Source organism: Cokeromyces recurvatus (assembly GCF_025118155.1).
Source record: "Cokeromyces recurvatus strain NRRL 2243 chromosome Unknown BX663scaffold_23, whole genome shotgun sequence".
NCBI classification, from domain to species: Eukaryota; Fungi; Mucoromycota; class Mucoromycetes; order Mucorales; family Mucoraceae; genus Cokeromyces; species Cokeromyces recurvatus.
In genome coordinates this window covers 288552-312887 of record NW_026251409.1, presented here as the reverse complement: position 1 = coordinate 312887, position 24336 = coordinate 288552, and the positions used below count along the sequence as shown (strand labels likewise).

The window sequence follows — 24336 nt, the reverse complement described above, 5'->3', positions numbered from 1 at the left end:
TGCTTTTTAACTTGTATTCAATACAATTCTAATTTTTATTATTATCTGATAAATATTTTTTATTTTTTTATTTTGCGGATTATATTTTATCAGATCTTTTTATACAAAGCTGAGATCAGATTATTTTTTTTTTTAACTACAACAACGAAGATATAATAATTAATAATCCTTTTTTTTTGTTTTGTTTTTTCATTCATTCCTTTTTTTTTTTTTTCTGTTTTTTTTTTCTTGTTTTAATTATCAATGGTCATCAATAATAAAGAAAAAGGAATATCGAATCAAGTTACAGATGAAGTAACACCTCTTTTATCTTCTTCATCTTCTACAGCTAATTGTTGTTCAAAAGAAGGATGTTGTAGAAATAATATCAATACAGATAAAACAAGTTCAAATATAAATTTAGATATACCTAATGATGACCCAATTTGTCAACTATCAAATCAGCCTTGGAAATATAAAATAATTGCTTTATTATGTGCCATGTTTTTAGCAAGTAAATAAAATGTGTATATATAAAATCTATACGTTTAACTATTATATATAATTAAAAAAAAAAAAAAAAAAAAGTGGGCAGCCATTTTGCTGCTCATACATTAGGTGCCATGAAATCCACAATTAAGAAAGTAAATTGATAGAGAATAGATTATTATAGTAGGATAAAGATGACATTAATTCTCACCACATATCTATTTTATAGGAATTTGGTATTAGTAATTCTCAGTATGGATTAATTCAATCTAGTGTATCTATCGTGAATACGATTCTACCATTGATTGGTGGTATCTTTATTGATGCATTTGGAACGATTCCAGGTTCTATTTTAACTACCATTTTGATTACATTTGGTAATATTCTAGTAGCTATTTCAACCTCTACTACGAATTTATATATGATGATATTGGGACGTATTCTATATGGTATCGGCAGTGGTACAGTAGTTATCGTTCAAGAAACCATTCTTAGCCAGTGGTTCCAGGGTCGTAGTCTTGCAGCTGTAATTGCATTTATGTTAACTATCAGCAGACTGGTAATATTATTGTATTATTATTATTTTTTGTACTCCAATCATTTGATAATTTTTTTTTTTTTTTTATAAATATAATAGTCTTCTTTTTTAGCTCAAGCGACAGTCGTACCTATTGCTAAATGGACAGGCTGGTACGGTTATGGTTTTTGGGTAATTATATCATACATAAATATATATCAATATTCTTAGTCATCAATATTTTATTCATATTATACACTTGTACATATTTATATTTTTTATAATCAGCTCTCTGCTATGTTGTGTGTATTTTCATTATTTGTGAATCTTATCTATATTATTTTATTAAAAAATGTAACTACAAAAAATCAACAAAAACATTGTCAAGTACAACACACCATTGTTAAACGCAAGCGATCATTTAGTTGGTCTAAGCTTATGTACTTGCCTCATTCTTACTGGTTAATTGCTTCTATGGAATTTTTATTAGGTGGTGCATGGGGCTGTTTTCTTCACATTAATAGGTAAAAATAAGAATTTTTTTTTTTTTTTTTTAAAAAAAAAAACTACTCATTCTTTATTATTATTATTATTATTATTATTATTATTATTATTTTTTCCAGTGAATTAGTTAAATTCCGATTTGGTTATGAAGATGATAAGGCCGCTGCAGTTGCTAGTGTATCTCAAGTATTACCAATCTTTATAATGCCATTCTTGGGATTCTTTGTCGACAAATATGGCAAACGTACTTGGTTAAGTAAAGTTGTTGAAAATACGCATTGCATTGCATTACATATTAATCATATTCCCTCCTCCTCTCTCCCTTTTTTTATTTATTTATTAGTGATTGGGAGTGGCCTGACATTCTTGATGTCAATTTTATTACTTGAATATACAAATTTGCATCCTATTTTAGGCATGATTAGCTTTAGTATTAGTTTAGCTTTAGGCCCTGTCTCTTTAGTGTCCTCTATTCCTATCATCCTTCCTCTTTCCTTAGTAGGCACAGGTATGGGTCTGGTTAAATCAGGTACAAATATTGGCGCGTCCCTTTTTGATATCATGACGGGTCTCTTACAAGATCATGATTCTAATAAGGGTTACAAAGGTGTTATGATCTTCTTTATCTTTATTGCTGGTTTGTCTATCTTGTCTGGCATTATTCTCTTTATCTTGGATAAAAAGATGTATGAAAATGTCCTGGATGCATGTAAGAAGCCTAGTCATATTAACAATGGTGGTAAACGATTCTTGATGAATCGCAAGTTAAAGATCAATTATCTTTATGCAGGCATTTATATTGCTTTGGTCATGACAAGCTGGATTTTATTTTTTAGATTTATATTTGTTTAAATATTTTTATTTTTTATTTTATTTTTATTTTTATTTTTTTTTCTTAATTTATATATGTATACGTATTATATATTCATACATACACACACACACACATATATAAACAGAAATATGAAGGATATAAAAGGGAATCAACGCACATAATATTATCTCTCTTTCTCTCTCTCTCTTTCTTTAATTCATTACTTTTTAATATTTGACTTGTTATCCATAATAGGTGATTGGTCTTGTTTTGGTAAAGGAAGACCGCCAGGCTGTTGCTGTGGTTGCTGTTGTTGCCAATAGCCTTGAGGTTGTTGTTGCTGTTGCTGTTGTTGTTGTTGTTGCATATAATGAGGCTGTTGGTTACTATAAAAAGCAGGTGGAGGCATTTGACCATAAGCATTTTGTGAAGGCGCTGGTTGATAGGGACTATTTTGATTATGTGCATTGATATAGCCGGGATGACCATTATATGCATTAGTGGCATTATTTCCTGGTTGTGGTTGAGTATAAGGTGGTTGTGGCTGATAACCGCCGTTTGATCCATTACCTCCAGTATAACCACTAGGTGCATTAGTAGGCTGTGTTTGTGCCTGTTGTTGTGATGCCAATTGATTAGATGTAGGTTGCTCAGTCTATAATATCAAAGAAAGAAGGAAAATAAAATAACTTGATTATTTTATCTGTATTTATTTATTTATTTATTTATCTTACCTTTATATCTTCATAAATTGATTTTTTATCTTCAACTTGTGGTGAGGCATTACCATAAGACGCGTCTCCATTCTTGAAATAAAAAAGAGGAGTAATTTAGCTTTTTTTTTTGGCTTTATTTTATTTTATTTTATTTTAAAAAAAAAAAGAGAAAATTAACTTACGGATTGTTCATTAGACACAGGATCAGGAGCATTCAAACACGCTTGAATTAAGTTCTTCCCTTCTGGTTTTGTAACAATGGGTTGTAACTTGACAGTTGTAAAGGTGTATACAAGACCTGTTTCAGAAACAACAAGCAAAAGAACCTGTGTCCCTGTCAAGGTGCTTAATTCATAAGCCTAAATGGATTTTTATTAAAATAAATAAATAAATACATAAATAAATAAATAAATAATAAATAATAAATAAATAGGTATTATTATAGTTCTTTGACAGCCTATATTTTTATAATAATTTACCTTTTTCATAATACCAGCTTTTCTCTTTGAGAACGTAATATGTCTTCTATTTTTATCTTCAATGTATTCAATCTTAATCTTTCTTCTTCCAGAACGTCGAGCAGGTTTATCATTATCCGAATCTTCACCACCAGAAATGCTTGGATCTTCAATATGTGGTTCGGTTGATTGCTGTTGTTGTTTTTGTTGCTGAAGTCTTTGACTTTCTGCTAAGTCTGGGTTCATTTTTTTGATATATGTTTATTTAAAAAAAATAAAAGTTCTTTCCTAAAAAAAAAATATTTCCAATACAGGGAGTTGCCAAATTCAGCACTTCTAAAACTTAACAAGGTAAAGAATGGAAAAAATATAAAATAGAATAAAAAAAAAAAAAGGAAGGGCGAAAAAAAAAAAAGGGGGGAGGAATATAAAAAGGAAAACATTTTTTCTGTGCGAAAATTACCCAAAAAAAAATTTATTTCAAATAAAAGGTCCTCATTGGATAAGTTTTGATGACGTATCAAACAATTATGACGGAGATTAAAGTGTTTATATTTATTCATATATAATTTTTTTTTTTAATTAATGTGTGAAGCATACTACTGAATAGAATTTGTTCAATTTACACAGCTGGTGATGAAGGTTTAAACTAACCAAATTTCCTTTTATAGATATTTGTTAATACTATTATTATTATTATTATTATTTTTTTATATATTAAGATTGAAGACAAGATAAAGATCAAGATGAAAACTAAAACTTTTAAGAGGGTTTTAGAATAATAATCTTGAGACAAAAGATAACGATATATAAAGATTAAGAAATGATTTGAAAGGTAGCTTTTGTTAAGAAAAATAGATTAGATTTTATTACTTGGAATTCAGACACTATTCATTCTTTTGTAGATACTACGCTTGCCTTTTATTGGACAATATAGGATATTAATTTTTTTATTTATGAGCCCCAAAGAAAGTATAGTAGTCGCAGCGTTAATTCACAATTTTTGAAAATTCAATTCACGATTTTTGAAAACTCAGTTCACGATTTTGAGCAACCAGTTTACGATTTTTAATCCATCAATTCACTTTTTTTTTTTTTGTTTTTCAAAAAAAAATAAAGAGTCGTTTTACTTGAAAAGACGCAGTTAAAATGGAATCAATGGATACAGTGATGTACTTAACAGCTTACTGTAAGTTTCATCTTATAAAATGAGTTTGGCAATCTACTTATAATTTTGTTTTCAGGCAATGAGTGATTGTCAACCAATCAAAAGTACTGCCTTATTCTGAATGCGGTAATACTGCTCTGATATAAAAGAGGTTACTTTTTTTTTAAAAAAAAAAATATAACACAAAATGACACAGCATGCACGATTTTAATATGAAGATGGAAAGGGAAAGTTAGTTGATGAGAATGAGGATGTACCAATGGAAGAAGTTAATTCGTATTATTTACAAACATTAACTAATTTCACAACATATAAGGAATATGAAAATGATCGTGAAAAAGAAGAAGAAAGAAAAAAAAAAGTAGAAAAGGATCTTCAAGATCAAATAAAAGGAATTCAAGACAAAGTTGATCATCAAAGGGATGTCAAGGTTAAAGGAAAATATACCAAGTACACAATCGAACAAAAAGTCTTATTTTTATATTATTTGAAAATCAAACTTGTTAAAACTGTCATTGCATCCAGACGTGCAGGTATAAATGAAAATACAGGTCAAACTTGGCCAGCACGATTAAAAAAAAAAGAGCCAGATTGGAATTTTTATCAAAAATTGACAAATATGGACAAAAAGAACAAAGTAATTTTGAATGAAGTCCATAAAGAACATATTATAAGCTATTTAGATAATAACCGTAGGGCAGTAATCAGCGAAATTATGGATAATTTGACAAACAGTTTTCAAAGCTTAGTAGTGAAAGAAACAACGGTTAGAAATTTTGTAAAACAAGAATGCAGATTTACTTTTAGAAAAACATCGCCTCAGCCGAACAAAAGAAATCATCCAGATACCATTAAAGCAAGATACGAATGAACTACAAAATGGGATAAAACAGATATGGAATACCTTTCAAACTGTGTTTTTGTAAATGAATCTGGATTCAGTATAAACTTGTCACCACCTGCAATTTGGACAAAAGTTGTTGGTGAAGAACCATATTTAGAAGGTAACGGATCAAGTAATAGCAAAATACATTCAGTGATTGGAGCAATATTTCCGGGAGGTGTTCTTCAAATGGAGTTGAGAACAACCCAAGAGGAAAGCCAATTAGTGAAGATACTCAAGCAAGATGGTGAAAAAACTACGAACGAAATGGATAAGGATCCAAGAATGAAAGGGTTTTACATTGTAATGGATAATGCTCCTATCACTGCTTAAATTGTTTATTTCTACTAACTTTTAATATAAAACTTCCAAATAAAAAATATATTATGTTTAATATACTATCATAGAATAAATATATCAAAAAAAAAAAACGATATTTCTATTGCTAATATTCATTATTTTTTTTAATGTTTAAATTTACAGCTATTTTGGCCGTGTTTTTTTTTACAGGGAGAGAAAAAAAAAAGGGGGGGGGAGGTAATCACACTATTTGCATTGTGAAATTACAGAAAAAAATACTTTTTTTTTTTTTCGAAAATGGATCTATAGAAAATTATATGATCATAGAGAAAGTTAAGAAAATTACTATTGTTATTTCTTTTCTTTTATCGTTTTTTCTTTTATAATTTTTTTCTTTTATTTTAGATTAATACTTATTTACTTACTATTATTTTATTTTCTATAGATATTTATTATATTCAAGGTAGTATAAAGATTTAGAATATCCTTATTAACGAATTTATACTGACCAGTTTTTTTTTTCTTTCTTAGCAAAAGAGTCTTGTTTATGTTGGTAGTAGCTTTTTCTACTTTTTATAAGAGCATTTTTCAGTGATATGTTAAAGGTAAGATAATAACTATTGTTCATATTAACACGTATACTGACTTGTCTATTATCTTTAATCAAACACGTTTTAAACAGGTAAATAAATGTATATAAAAAGGTAAAATAAAACATAACATTTATCTAATCTATTGATTCCAAAAGTATACTTTCTTTGTCTAATATAAAATATATCAACCTTACCTTTTATTCTCTTCTTTTAGGACTTTTTACTTTTTTTTTTTTTTTTTTTTTTTTCAAATAGCTTTTGTCCTTTTTGAAAATCCCCTTTTTTTTGTTTTCGGTACGCATTTTATTCTTTTGAATACCAATATTCTTTTTTATTTTTTTATTTACTAACTAATCAATTTTGTTTATTATAGATTGTTTGTTTTCTTCTGTTTAACTGCTGTAATTTAGCTTCCTAGGCCCCTATCATTATTATCTCTGTCTTTTTCTCTTATTTATTTGTATCTATTTACTGCGTAATTGTACTATCTCTTTTTAAAGATGCAAAGGTAAGTGCAATCGTATTTTCTAATTGCAAGAAATATCCTTTTTTATTATTTCAAAAGCAATTTATTTTTTGCAACAATTCATTTGCTATATATTTCCATTATTATTATTATTATTATTATTATTATTATTATTATTATTATTATTACTATTCTAAATGTAAATAAAACCACATTTTATGTAAACAAACTATATGTTTATTTTTAAATAACGTCCAATAAACAAGGCAATAATAAAAGCCTAATATGTATTAAATGTATTTTATAAGCCAATAACTAATAAAGATTAAACATAAATAAACGTTATTTATTCTGCAAAATACCAATGATGCTTCATTGTTTTCAAAGAAATAGCCAATCAAATATAAAAAGCTATACGTTGTATGTATGGAGTACTATACGGCGTACACACATACGACGTACCGTACACCATATATGCAGTACGTGGGTACGACGTATAGTACTCCATACGTACAACGGACAAATTTTTTGCAGTGCAAGGTGGCTGATTGTTTATAAATTGATTTTAAGGAGATGTAAGAGTCCAGGCTTTGTCATAGTGCGAATTTATGGTGCATAGAACTTGTAAACGCGTAAATACCTAAAATTATTGATTTAAAAGCGTAACGGAAATGATGGTTATAAGCCCACGTATTTTATAGTAAGGCTGCTTTTAACACTCTTCTTTCATATTAAAATGGATGGTCCACCAGATTTTATCTTGGTCGATGATTTTATCGCAGGTCTGTTTCATCATACATTCAGTTGGAACGATGTCATGTTATTATTATTAGTTTGTCATCAATTCAACTACATTGGACAGAAACAGGCAATCAACATCCCCTTCCACATTAACACTGATTTCGATTTTGAAAAGTTCACAGTTCCTTCAACAATGGCAAAGGTAGTACACATTGACTGTAATATTTCCACGAAGGAGGCTGTCTTTGACCATATCATAAATTCTCTTACAAACTGCTTTGTCGTTGGTATCAATTTTAATAACTTGAACGACTTGACAACAATCAAAAAGATATGTAGCACAGTTTTAAAGAAAGGAATGACTTTGGATATACTTAGTCCCTGTAGATTCGAGATGAACGATATTATTTACATGCTTATCAAGACATACCATAAAGAATACGAAGAGTACAAAATGAAGCAGAGTGGATCGAAACTCATTAAGAGGAAACGTTCTAAAGATGACTTCATTATGCTGCGAGTTCCCAAAGATATACGACTAAGACAGAAGTTTCTATTAGAGCACATTCTACAGATGACAGATTCAAGCCCGTCAAGCGCAAACAACAATGTAGAAAAACCCTTCGCCACCATCAGCCATATCACTATATACACAGATACTATAAATGTTTCGATATTCTTTACTTGAGGTTTTGATGAAGCATCTTCTCAAATCCAACAATTCCTAAACTGTATCATTAACTTTAATGGGTTTTCATTATTAGTCAATAGCTTTGATGTGTTCTACCATAATCACAGGTATTATGACGATTGTGCTCATTCCTTGAACAGAATTGACCGAGTAACCACAGCCAAGGTATCTCGCAAAACATACACAGATAAACAGTTTATGGAAATTTCAATATTTGCTGGACATTACGAGTTATTGGTTGTTGGTGGATATATTCACAGGCATGGGTCAATTACCCCATTTTTAGGATCTTCAATGGACAAGTTCAAACTAGATGAAGACACTACCACAAGTATCAAAATACCTGCTCTTGCTTCAGAGTACATTTCTACCACGCGTCTATTGAATAAATATGTAAAATGTCACTCTCGTCAACTATGGGGATTTTATTGTGCACGATCTTTTGCAAAAGGCTTTTACCCTATTTCACCTGTTGAGCTAATGGATCATGCTAGTCAGAAGTTTAGGAAACTCAATAATCATCATTTTAACTCTGTTGTTCTTCATCTAATTTTGTCTCCAAAAGGCGATAAAAGACGATGATTTGGAAGCCCTTTGGTCACTCGTGATCCGCTTACCTTTCTTCAAAACAAAGATGAAAGCTGTCAGTACAACACCAACAAACTTCGCCGAGATGTCTGATGTTTTGAAAAAGATTAAAAATGATAGTCATATAGGATCTTTAATTCATATTCTTGGCTCTATACAGATCAAAACACCTTGCTTTCTCCTCTCACTTTATGATGAAACAGTTGCAAAAGACATTGCACTTAAAATCATGACATCTGGTTTGAAAAGAGAGATTCAAAGTCAACATGACACTATCATTAACAAAGTTAAAAAGGATTTATAATTTTTTCGTTATGATATTTAATGTAAATATCAGCTTTTTTTTTTTTTTTTAAAGATAAGAGTAAATAAATCGCCTTACCATGTTCCCTGTACTGGCACCAATGGTATTTCTTCTCATAACTTGAGCAACACTGTTATGATTGTAGTCGTCTTTATAACTAAGTTAAGAGAAATAAACCATCATTTATTACATAATAAAGATGTTATTCACATAAAGCTAATATATTGAACTTCACAACATAATATTCATTCTACACTCAGTTTTAAAGAAATGATTATATACTTTGTATTATATAATAAGAAGAATTCAATAGGTTTATGACTGTTATATTCAATTACATAATTAGTTATATAAGTCATACATATTATATATACATCTATAATATTAAATATTGTTATGTAATAACATCTTAGAGGATGATAATAATAATAGTAGCATATAAACACTTGGTGTTGTTATGGCGGGAATATTCACTGTGAATTAATATTAACGCGTTGCTTACCTCAGAAATAATAATTGGGTATATTTTTAGTAACAGTGACAGCTCAGGGAGAATAAAGATAAAAATATATCTAATTACAAGCAGAATTGTTTGAAGACAAAATTTGTGCTTAAAGGCTTTGTTATAGCAGTATTCATTTATCTAAATTACACTGCTATTAATATCACTTACCTTGCAAAACATATAAATAGCCCTTGTCATTTTTCCATATTATTTTCTTCTGGTGCAATTTTTGTATTATTTTTTTCTTCAATAAACTTTACCGAGTTTTCACAGGCTTATCTTTTCTGTTTCCTCTTCCCTATTCTTTTACGCTCAAAACAATTATCATATTCTTAACCAAACATTAAATTTAGTTATATTTGTATATTATTGAAAAATATCTTGAAAGATTTGAGGGAAAAAAAAAACAACTTGTAATGAAGAGAGAGAAAGTAGTTGATTATTATTATTATTTTCACAATCATAAAGATAAACGGAAACAAACATAATTTAGCCGTGCCAAGGGTGTTCTCTACAGTTGTGAATAATATTAGAGTAAATGGCTCAATTTTATTTATCTCTCTTTTAATTACCAATAGTAAACCTAAAATGCTTTTCAATATCTAACAAGTAAAATAGAGAACAATTGATGCTATAAACTACTATTACTTTCTGTATTTTATTTTCCGTAAGCTTATATGAATATTTATATTTTAATATATACAAATATATACTTTTTTTTTTTTTTTTTTTTTTTTACAGATTGTGACATCATTCGTGGATAGCATAAATATTCTCCAACTTTTGTTTATTCAAGTAAAGTTTATTTATTTTTATTTAACTTTTTTTTTTTATTTTATTTTTTTTTTAATAATAATAATAGTAATATGCTTTTTACTACACCTACTATGACCAGTGTTTTTCGTACAGCTTTACAACAAAAGTCTACTACTTATCATATGCTTCAGGTACAAAATAAATACTATAGACATATTTTAAAATAAAAGTGTATTTATAACATGGAACAAAATATATATATAGAGACAAACATTAGGTAGTATCCGTCAATTTTCGAGCCAAGTTCAACCAAAGAAATCTAAAGGTAGTAAAATTTTATTAGCTACCTTCATGGGTGCAGGCATAGTAGGAGGTATCATGTATAATGTATGCCAGACTAAGGTTCTCCCCATGAAAGAAAGAGCAAAGACAACTGCCTTTGACCCTACTACATTTGTTTCACTCAAGGTTAATATGAAATAAAGGGGAATACGCACACTTGTCTAACTTACTAACGTCCTTTTTATTATTATTATTATTATTACTCTTAGTTGATCGAAACTATATCTCTCAGTCATAATACAAAACTTTTACGTTTTGCTGTTCCTGAAGGTAAAGACGGTAAACTTCCTGTAGCTTCTTGTGTTATTGCCAAATATCATAAAGATGGAGGGTTAAAACCTATTATTCGACCTTATACTCCTGTTGCTGAAGTAACATATAACATCTCCTTTTTTTTTTTTTTCTCCCCCTGTATTTTAGATCTTAATTATTATTTTTTATTTTATTTTATTTTATTTTTTTTATTTAGGGAAATGGACATGTTGATTTTATTATCAAGAAATACGATGATGGTAAATTAACACCAATTATTCATGATTTAAAGCCTGGAGATAGTCTTGACTTTAAGGGACCTATGATCAAATACGATTGGGAGAAAATGCCCAAGAAGAAAGTGGGTATGATTGCAGGTGGTACAGGTATTACGCCTATGCTTCAAATTATCCGTAGTGTCTTTGATGTCAACTCAACCGATAAGGAGACGAAGGTTACGTTGATCTTTGCAAATCAAACTGAAGATGATATCCTATTAAAGGATGAATTGGATAAGATCGCTAAAGAAAATCCTGATCGATTTAAGGTGGTATATGCCCTTGATAAAGCATCCGAGAATTGGAAGGGTATCACTGGCTATGTGACTAAGGAAGTCGTTAAGACTCATTTGCCCAGTCCTGACGAGGAAGATTCCATTATCTTCGTCTGTGGTCCTCCTCCGATGGTTAACTCAATTGCAGGTTCAAAGATAAAGATGACTCAAGGTCCACTTGGTGGTATCCTTAAAGAATTAGGCTACTCTCAAGATCATGTTTTCAAGTTCTAAAACTCAATAAAGATACACTCTTTGTAGAAAAAAACGTATATCATATTTATATATTTAAAAGAAACTTATCTTTTATTATAAATATGTATATAATATATATATATACACACATATAAACATATATAAAGAAAAAAAAGAAAAAAAAAAAAGAGAGAGGGGATATATTTATTTATATATTTTTTTCAAAGTAATCCACATTTTCGCATCTTCATGGCGAATTTGGGTGGTAATTTGACAGTTTGCTGCTTCTTTTTTTCATTATCCAAATCCTTAGCGCTGTTACGAATAGTTGAAAGTGGTGACGTGTATCCAATATCTAGGGTGATAGTGATCAAACTTTCACTTAAATGACTGTAATCATCTTTAATCATAGATACAACTTGATCAAGACGAACAAAATAAATATCTGTATTCAAAAATCTTTGTTTTTCATTTTCTTTGAATTCAGACCAAGATGAATCATGTTTTTGATCATACTGAGAACAAATCATAGAAGATAAGGGTGACCATAGTCTTTCTTTTTCCTTACTTAATATCGGTCGTCTCTGTAAATGAGGATATCGTTTTATTAGTTGATGTGTTGTAATGCCTAGTAATAAACTAATTTGTAAATCAACAACAAAGAAATGACTGCTGTTTGGGTGATCATTTAATAGTTGAGTAGTATAAAGAGGAAGATATCGTGATGCACAATGAATAGAAGGGTATAACACCTCAGTTTGATTATTATATAATCTGATATCATCTTCTTCTCTTTTGATTATCTTTTGTTGCCATCTTTCTGGTGGTGGTGTAGGTATAGGTGTATGTGGTCCATCTGGAGGTATTTCTGTTTTAACAAGATAGGGTATGAAACTCTTCTTTGGTAAATGCTGTCCAGATAATTGTCTTGCATGCGCCTTGGCGCTACTCATATCAAATTCTCTGAAAGGTGATGTAGGTGATTGTAAAGCTTCATTTGAATTAAATGTAAATCTCGGATTAGCTAATACTAATTTTGGCTTCTTTGATTGTACATCTACTAGTATATACATGTATATACATATTTTTTTTTTGTTTAATAAATATCAATATAAATTTACATGTGATTCTCTCTACCTTTATGTTGTTTCAAAATTGCTTCAATTTCTGTATTTTCTTCTTCAATTGCAATTTGGAGAGGTGTTAATCCTTTTATATTCTTTACAGAGCTATCAGCACCATATTTTAAAAGTAAGCGAACTATTTCAGGAAAACCATTTTCAGTTGCATCATGAAGAGGAGTATCTAATTCTGCGCCTTTACAGTTTACATCAGCCTTGTTTTCTAATAAAAGTTTTACTACTCCTGTCTTTCCACGAAGAGCAGCTTCATGTAATGGTGTGTAGCCTGCATTATCTTTTTCACATGGATTAGCTCCTGCTTTTAATAAAGATTCAACAGCTTGCACATTTCCTCGAATAGACCATCGATGAAGATGTGTTCGGCCACTTGTATCCTTTTTATGCGGGTCTAATTTAGTAAAATCTATATTTCCATTTTTCTTTTGATCTTGATCTACTTCAACAGAACATTCCCTTGATGTTGATAATTTACGTTTCTTTGTGCTATTTACAGATGCTTTTGCGTTCTTATTTTCTTCTTTTCTTTGTCTTCTTGCTCGATTTCTTTTTTCTGCTTTTTCAAAGGTTTTCATAATGGCTTGAATCTTTCTTTCTTCACGTGAAAGACAAGAGTGATCTTGTATTGAATTTGTACTTGAATTATCTGAGAGATTAATTGTTCTACGTTTTTTTGTATTTGACACAAATGTTATTTCGTCAATAGCTTCTGTTGTCGCCCTTAGTCGACGTTCTTTATCAATATACGCTGTAATCATTTGTCGAATACTGACAGAATTTGTAACATCATAAGAACTTTGACCATTCTTATTTACAGCATGAACATCAGCTCCATTACTTATTAAATATTGTACGATATCGTCATGCCCATTTTGACATGCTATATGAAGTACAGTAAGTCCTTTATCGTCACTACTATTAATATCTGCTCCACGTTGTATTAAAAGTTGAACAATATCCAGATAATTGTATTGAGTAGCATAGTGTAAAGCAGTTCTATTTAGATTATCAATTGCGTTTGTATCTATACCACCGTTTAATAATGATGATACATCATGAATTGAACCTTGAACACAAGCACGATGTAGAGATGTTTTCCCCTCTGTATCTCTTGCAGCAAGACAATCCAATTGGTTCATACGTTTCTTTAAAATATCGATACAAGCTTGATCTTCACAAAGATCAATAGGTCTTTTCTTGTCCGTATTTAATGCGTAAACATCAGCGCCTGCATCAACTAATAATTGAACGCAATCCGTGTGTTCATATGAACAAGCATCATGTAAAGGAGTATCATCTTCAAAGCCACGTACATTTACTTTAGCACCAGATTGAATTAAATATTTTGTTATTTCATATTGACCCTTAAGTGCAGCTACATGAATTGGAGTCCAACCAGCATTATCTCTATGATTCACATCTGCACCACGTTCAATTAATTCTTTTACTTTATCTAAATTTCCTGAACTCGCAGCAGGAAATATTTTTGTTCTTCCTGCTTTATCTGTTTTATTAGGGTCTTGATATGAACTTCTTCCTTTTGATTTATTTACTTTATTATCGTTATCATGTGTCATTTTATTTCTTCTTTTTATTTGTTGTTGTTGAAATGCAGTTGTATTGTATATAAAAGAAGCTGAAAATAAAGTAAAAAGAATGTTAGCGATGATTGTTAATTGAAAATGCAAACATTTACATGTATATATAAATCCAAATAGCTTGCTTGCTTACATAAATATTAAATATAGTATACCTTTTTATTAAATGTGTATCTGTATGCTTATTTATCTATTTTAAAAATATAGTTTATAAACCGCACAATGCAAAGTAATTTGAAATAAAAAAAAAGTATAAATTAGAATAAAATAAAAGTTTAAATCTTTTTATAAAAGGAAAAGAAGTATTGATGTTAATTCATATAAATTAATAAACTTTCTTTTTCTTTTCTTTTCTTTTTTTTTTTTTTTTAATTGATGTGAATAAAAGGATTATGAAAAGAAAGAAAGAAAGAAAGAATAAAAAAAAAAAAAAAAAAACTTTTCAATAAACTTAGTCTTTCTTCCAATCATATACGGAATTTAAAAATAAATAATGTTGCTGCTATTGTTGGCGTCTATTCTATGATTAGCTGCTCCAATTAAAAAAAAAAAAAAAAAAAAAATAGACTTTTTACTGCTAAACTAATATAGAAGCCTATATATCACATTTCATATAAATGAATGAATCTATTTCTCTCTTAACAGTAATAATAACTAATTGCCTTTCCAGACAGTTGTTTTTATATTCGTTTTGATTAAATGATATTATAGCTTCTTTATGTTCTTTATTTGCGAGATATAGATTCCTTTGGTAAAGTATAGAGTGATTCTATCCAAGTCATAAGCTTGAAGCGTAATTCTAGTTACTCCTTTTCTTTTAACTTAACTTATTAAACTATTTGTCACATTAAGGTAAGCCTTTTCAACTTTGACTGTTTATTATCAATTGTATCTATAGTATGTACTTGTCTTTTGCTTTCTTAATATGTGTATGAGATCAGAATCCTATTTTCTTGATATACATAGAAATGTATATATAAACAAGTTTCAATGTTACTTTGTGTAAAATGAAATAGTTTTTTTTTTCCTTTTTTTTTCATAGATTTTATATGAGGTATAGGATCATACAATTAAGGTAGTTGTTGAAAGTGCCATTATTGTGACCGTTATTATCTGCTTAATAAAGATGATTTCTGGTAATAACCCCAGTAAGGCATTTCTTCCCCCCCCTTACTAAATTAAATTCTGGGTTTTCTTCCTTTCCTTTTTTTTTTCATACATTTATTTTATTTGGACACAAATCATGAATCTACTAAGGTCGAGCTCAACTGTAAATTCTTTGAATAAACTATTTTTATTATCTACTCGACAATTTCACCAAGCAACACCTGCTTTATCACATATTGGACGTCAAGCTATCACCTACTCTAACGAAATTACGGTTGAACATGACCTGTCACCCATCACAAAGCCTCGCATTCCTTCTGAACTCAATAATACTTTATTAACCATTAAAGGTCCATTAGGACAATTACAGCTACCTATTAAACCTTTTGTAAAAATCAATCTAACCCCTGCATCTAAAGACGATGTTACTTCAGAAAATATATTAAAAATATCAGTTGAGGATGAACAAGTGAAGGAACAACGTACTATGTGGGGTACTACTCGTGCACTTATCAATAACGCTATTTTGGGTGTCTCTGATGGATATAAAGTTCATTTACGTTTAGTGGGTGTTGGTTATAGAGCTACATTAGAGAATAATAAAGTGCTGTCATTTAAGCTGGGCTACTCTCATCCCATTCTAATGGAATTACCTGAAGGTGTGACTTGTTCCGTACCTGCACCTAATCGTGTCATTTTACAAGGTATTGATCTTCAAAAAGTAACCGAATTTGCCGCAAAAATTCAACGCTGGAGAATGCCAGAACCTTATAATCAAAAGGGTATTTTTATTAATGATGAAACTATTAAAAAGAAAGAAGGAAAGAAGAAATAAATAGTATATGCATGTATATATATACATCTATTTGTGTGTGTGTGTGTGTGTGTATCTTTGTATAATAGTAGTAATAATAAAATCTATGTATGTAATAATTTATTATTTTGAAGCAACATATACAACATTCCTTGGTGATGCAGATAAATCAAATAAAGGATACATCCATACACCTTTAAGACCATCATTTGAGGCATTTTGGAGAGATTCATTAAGATAAAGCCATCTATCCATCAGTATAATGCTTTCAATTATTGGTGCTAATAAACCCCTTAATGTCCAAAGTGCAACAAATTGCTTATCAACTTGATTTTTTTTTGATTCAAGATACTGCATTTCTGCTTCTTCTGCTGAAATCGTATCTTTTGGTAATTTTAATCGTTTCAAGGAAGCTGCTACAAATGAAACAAAGTCTTTGTTTTGCTTTATTCTACCCAGTCTAGGAGGATCATGAATATCTGATAAGCCCTTTTCAACAAGAATTTCCTTTTAAAAACAAACATGTTAAAATTATATTATACTATTCTTAAAAAAATAAAATAAAATAAAACTAACCTGAAGTAAGGCTCTGAAATAATAATTATCGAAAGCCTTGATACATTGTTCTCCTTCATCTATCCATCGGGATGGTGAATGACAAGATAAGACGCGAGCTGTAGAGCTTAGTTCAAATAAATCATTTTTCTTTTTTAAAAAGTTGCTCATAGGAAATCCAGTAGATGTCAATGCATTATAACAACATCCTACATTCACAACACATGATACTTCTTTACTCTTTGCAAACAAATTAAATATTAAAGGAGATAAATCACCACATGTATGTAATCCAGTAACAAGCCAACATTTATCTTTGGATGAATTCGGACTCCATTTTGTTAAGACTTGACTGATGTTTTCAGGTGTAATCTTTTCTGTCACATGTTTTAAATTAGGTGAATTTTTCTTGCCGTCATCACCATAACTTCTTTGTGCTTTCATTGCTTTTTTATCAAATCTTAAAGCACCTTGTGTTTGAATTTCAGACATATCAACTGCTAATACCTCCATTCCATAGTCAAATGCAAGTGCTCGAGATAAATAGCCTTGTCCTGAACCAAGATCAATCACGGATGTAATTCCCTTTTCATCAGCTACATTTTTAATTAATTGACTCATTAACTGAACTTCATGAATTTTTTTATCACTCATGCCACCTAAAATGTGTTTACTAATACTTTGTTGTTGCTTCTTTATAGATTCATCCACAACTATTTTATTTTTTTCTTTAGGATAATACGTATAAAATGATTGCAATTAATAATATGTTACCTCTAGGTAAAGCTAAATCTCGAGCCATTTTTAAATATTCTTGTAATGATTCTGGCCAAATGGACTTTAATCATAATAATATACTATGAGAAACCGTCTTTTTTTTTTTATCTTTGGAGTAAACATAGTGATAAACTTACATAGTCAGTTTTATCCGATGTAAGCTCTAAAATGCTAAAAGCCCAATTGTCACCTGCTTTCTCCATATAATGCATAAGTGCTTCTCTCCATTCAAGAGGAAATTTCTGCCATTCTTGTTGAGTTATAAAATTAAAAGCTAATACATGAACAAGCCAATGATACTGTTTATAAAATGAAATTAGTTTTTCCAAGTATTCCTCTGGCGAATCATTTTTATATTTCAAAGGTAATGTAAGTGGGATTTGTGTTTTCATAAAATGTTTGACATATATAAAGCCTATAAAAAAAAATAAAAAGAAATAGAGGCACACTTTTTTTTTTTTTTTGACATAACAGTCCAAATTTAAGCAGCGTTGTTTTTAGATCAAATTCTATTTTATACAGCATATAGATACAATTCTACGCTGAGATTTATATAGAATGTAATACATCTTTAATACAAATTTATTGAATATATAGAATGTATATGGTTAAACATAGGCAGGGTGACCAAGGCAATCAGCAACAGTAACAAATTCTCATAACCTTTTTCTTGAAAAATAATGAACTAACCAATGTATCAAGTCATTTACAGTACTTTCAAAAATATCATGTGCAATAACAATATGGCCAGGAGTTACACCAGGAATATGATTGTCTACAATGCTATGAACATTTTCTTGTTGAGTAGTGAAACCATCAGCTATCCAATCTTCTGTATCGATATCTGTTAAAACTATTTTATAACCTAATTCTGTCAAGACAGAACTTGAATATTCGTCTATTTTCACCTAGTGGTGGACGCATTATATTCACTCTACAGAGTTTATATGTAACAAAGATTTTATATTCACCACACTTACACAAAAATATTTCCATTAGTAAAGAAGGTAAAAATTGCACCTTTTTCGTAAATGTATTTTGCCGCCTGATAAGTGTATATGTCTGGACCATCATCAAATGTCAAAACAACTACACCAGGTCTATTACAATGATTATAGATAGTCACATCATCTGATTTACAAATTGGACTAGTAGAAGAGAAAGCAATAAAAAAATAGAAGTAATTCATGTTGAAGAAATGAGTCGCATTTTTTTTAAAAAAAAGGCGGGGAGGAGGAGGAGGAGGAAGTAATGGTTATATTTACTTTTATTGACAAAACTATTTATATTCATTTTGCTTGATTTGAGTAATCCTTACCGGGATGAAATGTATTTTTAGTAAATATATGTGTAGAGGTAGCTTGTCAGCTAATATATGATTTATCTTCTATATAAATTTATCTATTGCTCATAAAACAAAGCATCAATAGCATCCAACTCAAATACGATTAATGAGAACTTAGCGTAATCACTTTTTTTTTTTTTGCTTCAAACAAAGTAGAGGCTATTAATACATATATAATAGCATGATTATAAGTTGTAGGGATATATGGAGATTAAAATATTAATAATTAACATTCATTCAGGAATATATCAAGGATAGTAAGATTTAATCTTTATTTCTTGCTCTTTTACGTGTGAAGAAGATTTAAATTAAAATCATTGATTACTCATCTCCAGTAACTAATTAGTTGTTATAGGAAACAATACTACACATGAGTATGTATCCATAGTAGATTTTTTTTTATTTTTCTTTCTATTCAATAAATCTTGTAGCTTTACTTTCAAAGATTCGCCCCTAATTTTTTTTTTTTGTATTATAAATTATACTTTGTTATCTATTATTTACATAGCATGAAAACAACAAAATGAATGGATTAATATTTTTTAATATTTTATATATATGTATGTTTATAAGGAAATGATAATTGTATATTGAATAAAATTAAATAAGCTTATTAATTGGTGATGTTATTGTAGGAGTAGACGTCAATGTTGAGTTATTTGCCTCAAAAGATTCAACTTCATGATAAGGTTTAACACCAATGCAATTAGATACAGTGACGAATTCATAACCCTTTTCTTTGACATATGTAATAAGCCATGGCACAAGATGTTGAACAGTATCCTCATGAATATCATGCTCGAGACAAATATGTCCCATAGAAGTGTTTGCGACATCATTCTCCATCACTTTTCGAACTCGTTCTTGTTCAGCATTTAATCCATTATGTTCCCAGTCTTTTGTATCAATATCCCACATGATATCATTATAGCCAAGTTCTTTCAAAACTTTACTAGAAACGTCATCTATAACACCTTCAGGAGGTCTCATCAGTGCGGGTCTAATATATATATTTATATGCATATATGTTAAATAAAATTACTTTTAATATGCTCAAATTATTATGTACCTTTTGCCAATAGCTTGGTAGATAATATCAGACTGAGTATTCATTTGTAATTTTATTTCTTCTTCTGAGAGTCCAACCAAGTTTTGATGATTTAAAGTATGACTAGCAATTTCATGACCTGAATCATAATAGGATTTGATTACTTCTAAATAAGTCTTTTCTCCTTCATCAGTTAATGTACTGTCTTTAAGAACATCACTAGAAACAGATTGTATTTATTAATCAATTTTTTTTTCTTCCTTTTTTAACAAAAAGAATAAATAAATATTACTACTCACACAGAGTTTTTGCCATTAATGAAGAAAGTAGCTTTAATGCCTTGTTCTTTTAATGACTTTGATAATCCCCAAGAGTATTTAGAAGGACCATCATCAAAAGTTAAAGCAAAGACACCAGGTCTGTTACAATGAGTATAAATATCAACTTGTGCATTATTATTTTCATTTAGAGTAGGATGACCAGCTACTAATGAAACAGCATAAGCTAATGTAAAAACGACAGCAGTACTAATACGCATTGTATTCAATTATCTAAATATGAATAAATAAGGAAAAAAAAAGAAAGAAAAAAAAATAAGAGATTATTTGATCGTATTTATATTCATCTGTCATATTTATAATTATAATGTTATCCTTTTTTTTTTTTTCAATTGTTTCTGATTTTTTTTTCTTAAAAAAAAAAAAAAAAAAAAAACTATTTAATGATATGTTGCATAGATTTCTGAATCAATTACAATCAGTTTCTATGAATAGAGACTCATTGATGTAAGATATATTACAAATGCCGTTGGCACTAAAAAGAAACTATTTTTGTTTCTATGACATACATAATTTTTATGGCTATAAGAAATAAAATAGAGTATATAAAAAAAAATATGGCGTAAAATTACTACTGCATAAAAATGATTTACTGCAGCATGAGTATTAGATACAGCATCAAGTGGCTAGTTTATTTTTCCTGGAGAAGAAGAAGAAGGTATTTGAATTCAAAAATGATAATTTTAATAATAGTATAATTGAATGAAGAAGGACTATTATATAAACTATAGGTTTTCTTTGTGGTAAGAATGTTTCATATTCTAGGGTAACATAGTTTTCTATCAAAGACATTCAAATATGCTAATATATCTAGTAGCGTAAGGGATTAAGCTATTCATAGTGAGTGAATCATAAACGTTGTGTTCTAGAATTATATTATGTGGTTGATTTATCAAAAGTCGTAGCTAACTATTTAAATCGTTTCTTTATATATTTCAAAAAAAAATCATGATTATTCACTCGCTCTCTCTCTTTTTTTTTCTTTTAGTTAGTTATTAACTATCTCAAGTTAATGATACTACAACTAAAATTTCTTAAAAATAGGATCCAAAAGTAATAGAACATGTGATAATAAGCTTCCTAAAAAATAACTAGGTATTTGCTTGATGATATCAGATAACATATTTAGTATTATCATGATGATAATCAACTTTACTGTGTCATGGCTTGTTCTATTGACACTATAAACTGTATTTAATTCCCTTTATTAATAAAGAAAACAATTTTCATGACTGTAATGTTTAGTTGTAACTGAAGAACTCTTATAAAAAATAAAACAAAAATGCAAAGCTTGTTATATGTAAATGAATTATAATAACTTTAACATTATCACTAATAACATCTTTGACTATCACAATCATCAATGAATATTCTCTATTATTCTAAAAAGAAAAAAAAAAAAGGGGGTGGAAAAGAAAAAGTACTTATTTTTAGCATTGGATGATGACATCAATTATTCTTCATTTCCCGTAGCAGCTATTTTAAAATATTATCTCACTTTAATCATAGTAGAAGTTTTTTTTTTTTTTTTTTTTTCGTAACTAACTAACAAAGTAATAATAGAAAAACAACATTATATAAACTATATCGAAAAAAAAACAAAAACAAAGAGGGGGTGGGAAACGTGTGATAAACAGAATATTTACATGGCTCAAAAAGGCTGCTTCTATAAATATTTCATTTTATAAAAGAACAGCATTAAATAAAGATATACACGCACACCTCCCTTTTGTATATTATAGATTATTTCACATGTGAAAATTATGTAGATCGTTTACTGTTATTAAAAGAAAAAAATCTTTATCTATACTAGTTATTATCAGCATGTTTGCTAAATATAGAATATGAATATTTAAGAAAGGAAAAATAGCATAAAATATCAATCAATCATGTTGCAATCGATAAACTTTGGATATTTCTATACTGCTTACAAATAAAAATATATTTGTGTGAGTATTAATATGTATATTTAAAGTTTACTATTAGAGTTTTATTGTTATGGAGAAATAAGGGATTTTTCCCTCTCACTCCCCTCCTCCCTTATTTTATATGTGTATATGATTAAGGGTCATTACATAATCAATGGCATTTTAATATAATAAAATGAACGTTTGTAAATATTTCCCCAATAAAAGAAATTTATTTTTTTGCATAATGACTGAGTTACAAATATGCCGATTATTACAAGTAAACATTTTTTTTTATTATTTTTATAAATTAAAATTTAAAAAGCGACCTGAGCACATAATATCTTCGTTATATTGGATTGCCCGGGTCAGTTCAAATTATGTGAAAAAAAAAGTATCTAAAAACCCTCTTATGGGACAAGAGGTAAAAAGGTAAAGGAAAGGAAGAAGGGAAGGTGAGAAAGAAAGGGGAATATTATTGCTAACAAGTTTAAAGAGACAACCAGTTGAGTAATTTCCTGCCTGGATCAAGAAGTGGAGGGGGTAGTTTATCATGCATTAAGTAATCCATTTCCGGTAGAAGGGTACACATAACTGGCCAGCGATAGAACTAGGCAGAAGCATCCTGAGAATTCCGGTACTTATGCTGAGGGAGATGATTTAAAAGAAAGGAAAAAGGGGATCTGCTATTGATCGTGGCAAGAATAAACGAGTGTGCATGTGCAAACATTCAGTGGCATGTGACCGACTAAAAGTGTACATAAGGATAAAATGGGCAGGCTTTAGGTATTCCTCCGGATAACCAACCAAGACGCCATCGAATAGTTCGACTACGCTCACTGTGTGTCATGGGTAACCAGAGTATCGGATCAATAATTAGATTGGGGCGGCAAGTGGAAAGCAAAACAGAACGTGCCCCGTCACGTAGCTAATGAAAACTCTCTTCAAGAAATTCTTGACGATGTTTTCAAAAGGAGTATTGGTCTAACGGAATGGAATTGGCGGCACAGAGTCTCCAGCATGGTGTTTGAATGAGTTTATACCATTGAGTGTTGAAAGCGGATGCCTGAAACTCAGGAAGTAATTTAACGAGCAAGGTATCACCTGGTAAATCAATAGCATGGAAAATGAAATGGGCCTGCAGAACAGACACCCTAACCTTCATTGATGGTTGGTTTACCATATGAAGCATCACCTTTACTGATGATCGATGAGAGCCACCAAATATCCGTCTTATGCATGTGTTTTGACAAGATCCCAGTTGTTGGATATTCTTTGCACTGGGTAGACTAATAGCTAGACCATATTCGAGTTGTGGTCGGACTATCTGCGTGTAGAAGTGAGTAGCGAGTAAACGATCAAATCCTTTGTGACAAAGCGCCACCTCCAATATGGTTGCTGCACCTTCACCGGTGACAGCTTAAAGATACCTGCAGGTAGAAGTCTTTACGAAAAAAAAAAAATAACAATTTTTTTTTCTAAATTTCATTTAACGTTCTGTCTCCATTTAATTTCTCTTTTGTCCCATTTTTGCATCTGTATCTGAATTTCATCCAAAAAAGGTAAACAAACTATCTGAAAATTAATTTAATTCGTCCAAAAAAATACTAACATCGTCTAAATTTGTAGAAATACTGTGCTATAACATCAACAATTTGTTTTTGTTTTTTTTATTTTTGTCTTTGATAACATGATTTCGTATTATGAAAAAAGGTTAAAGAAAAGCCTATCTTTTTCTTTTTCTTTCATGTCTTCAAAATAAAGCCAAATATATTTTACTTTCCCCATTCTCTTTTTTTTTTCTCAACAAAAGGGAGAAGAGGAAAAAGAATAAAAAAAAAAAAGAAAAAAGGGTTCTTTTCTGTTTTTGTTTTTTGTCATGTTGATTTCAAAC

At 29.5% G+C, this 24336-nt stretch overlaps 13 protein-coding genes across 13 annotated transcripts; 5 read left to right on the top strand and 8 right to left on the bottom strand.

Annotated features, from left to right (window-relative positions):
* The first annotated feature begins 319 nt into the window (after positions 1 to 319).
* On the top strand, positions 320 to 2468 carry BX663DRAFT_517813 (major facilitator superfamily domain-containing protein). The gene is made up of 7 exons (XM_051528771.1): positions 320 to 493; positions 568 to 623; positions 698 to 1027; positions 1106 to 1177; positions 1274 to 1509; positions 1609 to 1745; positions 1833 to 2468. Exons 1-7 carry the CDS (start codon positions 481 to 483, stop codon positions 2339 to 2341), a joined length of 1353 nt encoding a protein of 450 aa, XP_051380473.1. The 5' UTR covers positions 320 to 480; the 3' UTR covers positions 2342 to 2468.
* Positions 2378 to 3294, bottom strand: BX663DRAFT_158370 (uncharacterized protein). Its single transcript, XM_051521631.1, has 2 exons — positions 3202 to 3294; positions 2378 to 3109 (listed from the first exon to the last, which is right to left on the bottom strand). Exon 2 carries the CDS (start codon positions 2895 to 2897, stop codon positions 2415 to 2417), a length of 483 nt encoding a protein of 160 aa, XP_051380472.1. The 5' UTR covers positions 2898 to 3109; positions 3202 to 3294; the 3' UTR covers positions 2378 to 2414.
* Positions 2536 to 3871, bottom strand: BX663DRAFT_517811 (uncharacterized protein). The gene is made up of 3 exons (XM_051528770.1): positions 3499 to 3871; positions 3202 to 3378; positions 2536 to 3109 (listed from the first exon to the last, which is right to left on the bottom strand). The coding sequence occupies exons 1-3, from the start codon at positions 3721 to 3723 to the stop codon at positions 3029 to 3031; spliced, it is 483 nt and encodes a 160-aa protein (XP_051380471.1). The 5' UTR covers positions 3724 to 3871; the 3' UTR covers positions 2536 to 3028.
* A 583-nt stretch (positions 3872 to 4454) lies between these two features.
* On the top strand, positions 4455 to 6308 carry BX663DRAFT_544930 (uncharacterized protein; the record flags this gene model as incomplete). Its single annotated transcript, XM_051530913.1, has 4 exons — positions 4455 to 4666; positions 4864 to 5178; positions 5539 to 5775; positions 6274 to 6308. Exons 1-4 carry the CDS (start codon positions 4627 to 4629, stop codon positions 6306 to 6308), a joined length of 627 nt encoding a protein of 208 aa, XP_051380470.1. The 5' UTR covers positions 4455 to 4626.
* A 1315-nt stretch (positions 6309 to 7623) lies between these two features.
* On the top strand, positions 7624 to 9211 carry BX663DRAFT_532368 (uncharacterized protein; the record flags this gene model as incomplete). The annotated part of the gene is made up of 4 exons (XM_051530454.1): positions 7624 to 8219; positions 8400 to 8585; positions 8652 to 8856; positions 8885 to 9211. The coding sequence occupies 4 exons, from the start codon at positions 7624 to 7626 to the stop codon at positions 9209 to 9211; spliced, it is 1314 nt and encodes a 437-aa protein (XP_051380469.1).
* A 1327-nt stretch (positions 9212 to 10538) lies between these two features.
* Positions 10539 to 11989, top strand: BX663DRAFT_517800 (uncharacterized protein). The gene is made up of 4 exons (XM_051528769.1): positions 10539 to 10663; positions 10737 to 10940; positions 11024 to 11185; positions 11284 to 11989. Exons 1-4 carry the CDS (start codon positions 10583 to 10585, stop codon positions 11851 to 11853), a joined length of 1017 nt encoding a protein of 338 aa, XP_051380468.1. The 5' UTR covers positions 10539 to 10582; the 3' UTR covers positions 11854 to 11989.
* BX663DRAFT_563121 (ankyrin repeat-containing domain protein) lies at positions 11982 to 14916 on the bottom strand. Its single transcript, XM_051531995.1, has 3 exons — positions 14707 to 14916; positions 12952 to 14589; positions 11982 to 12874 (listed from the first exon to the last, which is right to left on the bottom strand). The coding sequence occupies exons 2-3, from the start codon at positions 14528 to 14530 to the stop codon at positions 12036 to 12038; spliced, it is 2418 nt and encodes an 805-aa protein (XP_051380467.1). The 5' UTR covers positions 14531 to 14589; positions 14707 to 14916; the 3' UTR covers positions 11982 to 12035.
* An 800-nt stretch (positions 14917 to 15716) lies between these two features.
* BX663DRAFT_517798 (ribosomal protein L6, alpha-beta domain-containing protein) lies at positions 15717 to 16597 on the top strand. Its single transcript, XM_051528768.1, has one exon. It carries the CDS (start codon positions 15795 to 15797, stop codon positions 16491 to 16493), a length of 699 nt encoding a protein of 232 aa, XP_051380466.1. The 5' UTR covers positions 15717 to 15794; the 3' UTR covers positions 16494 to 16597.
* On the bottom strand, positions 16514 to 18237 carry BX663DRAFT_517797 (methyltransferase domain-containing protein). The gene is made up of 4 exons (XM_051528767.1): positions 17942 to 18237; positions 17802 to 17865; positions 17049 to 17740; positions 16514 to 16979 (listed from the first exon to the last, which is right to left on the bottom strand). The coding sequence occupies exons 1-4, from the start codon at positions 18194 to 18196 to the stop codon at positions 16596 to 16598; spliced, it is 1395 nt and encodes a 464-aa protein (XP_051380465.1). The 5' UTR covers positions 18197 to 18237; the 3' UTR covers positions 16514 to 16595.
* A 174-nt stretch (positions 18238 to 18411) lies between these two features.
* On the bottom strand, positions 18412 to 19032 carry BX663DRAFT_517796 (uncharacterized protein). Its single transcript, XM_051528766.1, has one exon. It carries the CDS (start codon positions 18991 to 18993, stop codon positions 18781 to 18783), a length of 213 nt encoding a protein of 70 aa, XP_051380464.1. The 5' UTR covers positions 18994 to 19032; the 3' UTR covers positions 18412 to 18780.
* Positions 19033 to 19749: 717 nt separating this feature from the next.
* On the bottom strand, positions 19750 to 20735 carry BX663DRAFT_439352 (uncharacterized protein; the record flags this gene model as incomplete). The annotated part of the gene is made up of 3 exons (XM_051523330.1): positions 19750 to 20149; positions 20219 to 20416; positions 20497 to 20735. The coding sequence occupies 3 exons, from the start codon at positions 20733 to 20735 to the stop codon at positions 19750 to 19752; spliced, it is 837 nt and encodes a 278-aa protein (XP_051380463.1).
* Positions 20736 to 22803: 2068 nt separating this feature from the next.
* Positions 22804 to 23292, bottom strand: BX663DRAFT_517791 (uncharacterized protein; the record flags this gene model as incomplete). Its single annotated transcript, XM_051528765.1, has 2 exons — positions 22804 to 23052; positions 23203 to 23292. 2 exons carry the CDS (start codon positions 23290 to 23292, stop codon positions 22933 to 22935), a joined length of 210 nt encoding a protein of 69 aa, XP_051380462.1. The 3' UTR covers positions 22804 to 22932.
* Positions 23293 to 23486: 194 nt separating this feature from the next.
* Positions 23487 to 23748, bottom strand: BX663DRAFT_517785 (uncharacterized protein; the record flags this gene model as incomplete). The annotated part of the gene is made up of 1 exon (XM_051528764.1): positions 23487 to 23748. A coding segment is annotated over one exon (155 nt), but the record flags the coding sequence as incomplete, so codon positions are not given.
* Positions 23749 to 24336: the final 588 nt, after the last annotated feature.

Coding starts and splice junctions, on each gene's coding strand:
- BX663DRAFT_517813 (XM_051528771.1), top strand. Junction 1,028..1,105: donor TGTTAACTATCAGCAGACTG/GTAATATTATTG, acceptor TAAATATAATAG/TCTTCTTTTTTAGCTCAAGC. Junction 1,510..1,608: donor TGTTTTCTTCACATTAATAG/GTAAAAATAAGA, acceptor TATTTTTTCCAG/TGAATTAGTTAAATTCCGAT.
- BX663DRAFT_158370 (XM_051521631.1), bottom strand. CDS start 2,897: ATGCACCTAGTGGTTATACTGGAGGTAATGGATCAAACGGCGGTTATC.
- BX663DRAFT_517811 (XM_051528770.1), bottom strand. CDS start 3,723: ATGAACCCAGACTTAGCAGAAAGTCAAAGACTTCAGCAACAAAAACAA. Junction 3,379..3,498: donor AAGCTGGTATTATGAAAAAG/GTAAATTATTAT, acceptor AAATCCATTTAG/GCTTATGAATTAAGCACCTT. Junction 3,110..3,201: donor CTGTGTCTAATGAACAATCC/GTAAGTTAATTT, acceptor TTTTATTTCAAG/AATGGAGACGCGTCTTATGG.
- BX663DRAFT_517800 (XM_051528769.1), top strand. CDS start 10,583: ATGCTTTTTACTACACCTACTATGACCAGTGTTTTTCGTACAGCTTTA. Junction 10,664..10,736: donor CTACTTATCATATGCTTCAG/GTACAAAATAAA, acceptor ATATATATATAG/AGACAAACATTAGGTAGTAT. Junction 10,941..11,023: donor CTACATTTGTTTCACTCAAG/GTTAATATGAAA, acceptor TATTACTCTTAG/TTGATCGAAACTATATCTCT.
- BX663DRAFT_563121 (XM_051531995.1), bottom strand. CDS start 14,530: ATGACACATGATAACGATAATAAAGTAAATAAATCAAAAGGAAGAAGT. Junction 12,875..12,951: donor AATTTTGAAACAACATAAAG/GTAGAGAGAATC, acceptor TGTATATACTAG/TAGATGTACAATCAAAGAAG.
- BX663DRAFT_517798 (XM_051528768.1), top strand. CDS start 15,795: ATGAATCTACTAAGGTCGAGCTCAACTGTAAATTCTTTGAATAAACTA.
- BX663DRAFT_517797 (XM_051528767.1), bottom strand. CDS start 18,196: ATGAAAACACAAATCCCACTTACATTACCTTTGAAATATAAAAATGAT. Junction 17,866..17,941: donor CATCGGATAAAACTGACTAT/GTAAGTTTATCA, acceptor TTATGATTAAAG/TCCATTTGGCCAGAATCATT. Junction 16,980..17,048: donor ATTTCAGAGCCTTACTTCAG/GTTAGTTTTATT, acceptor TGTTTTTAAAAG/GAAATTCTTGTTGAAAAGGG.
- BX663DRAFT_517796 (XM_051528766.1), bottom strand. CDS start 18,993: ATGAATTACTTCTATTTTTTTATTGCTTTCTCTTCTACTAGTCCAATT.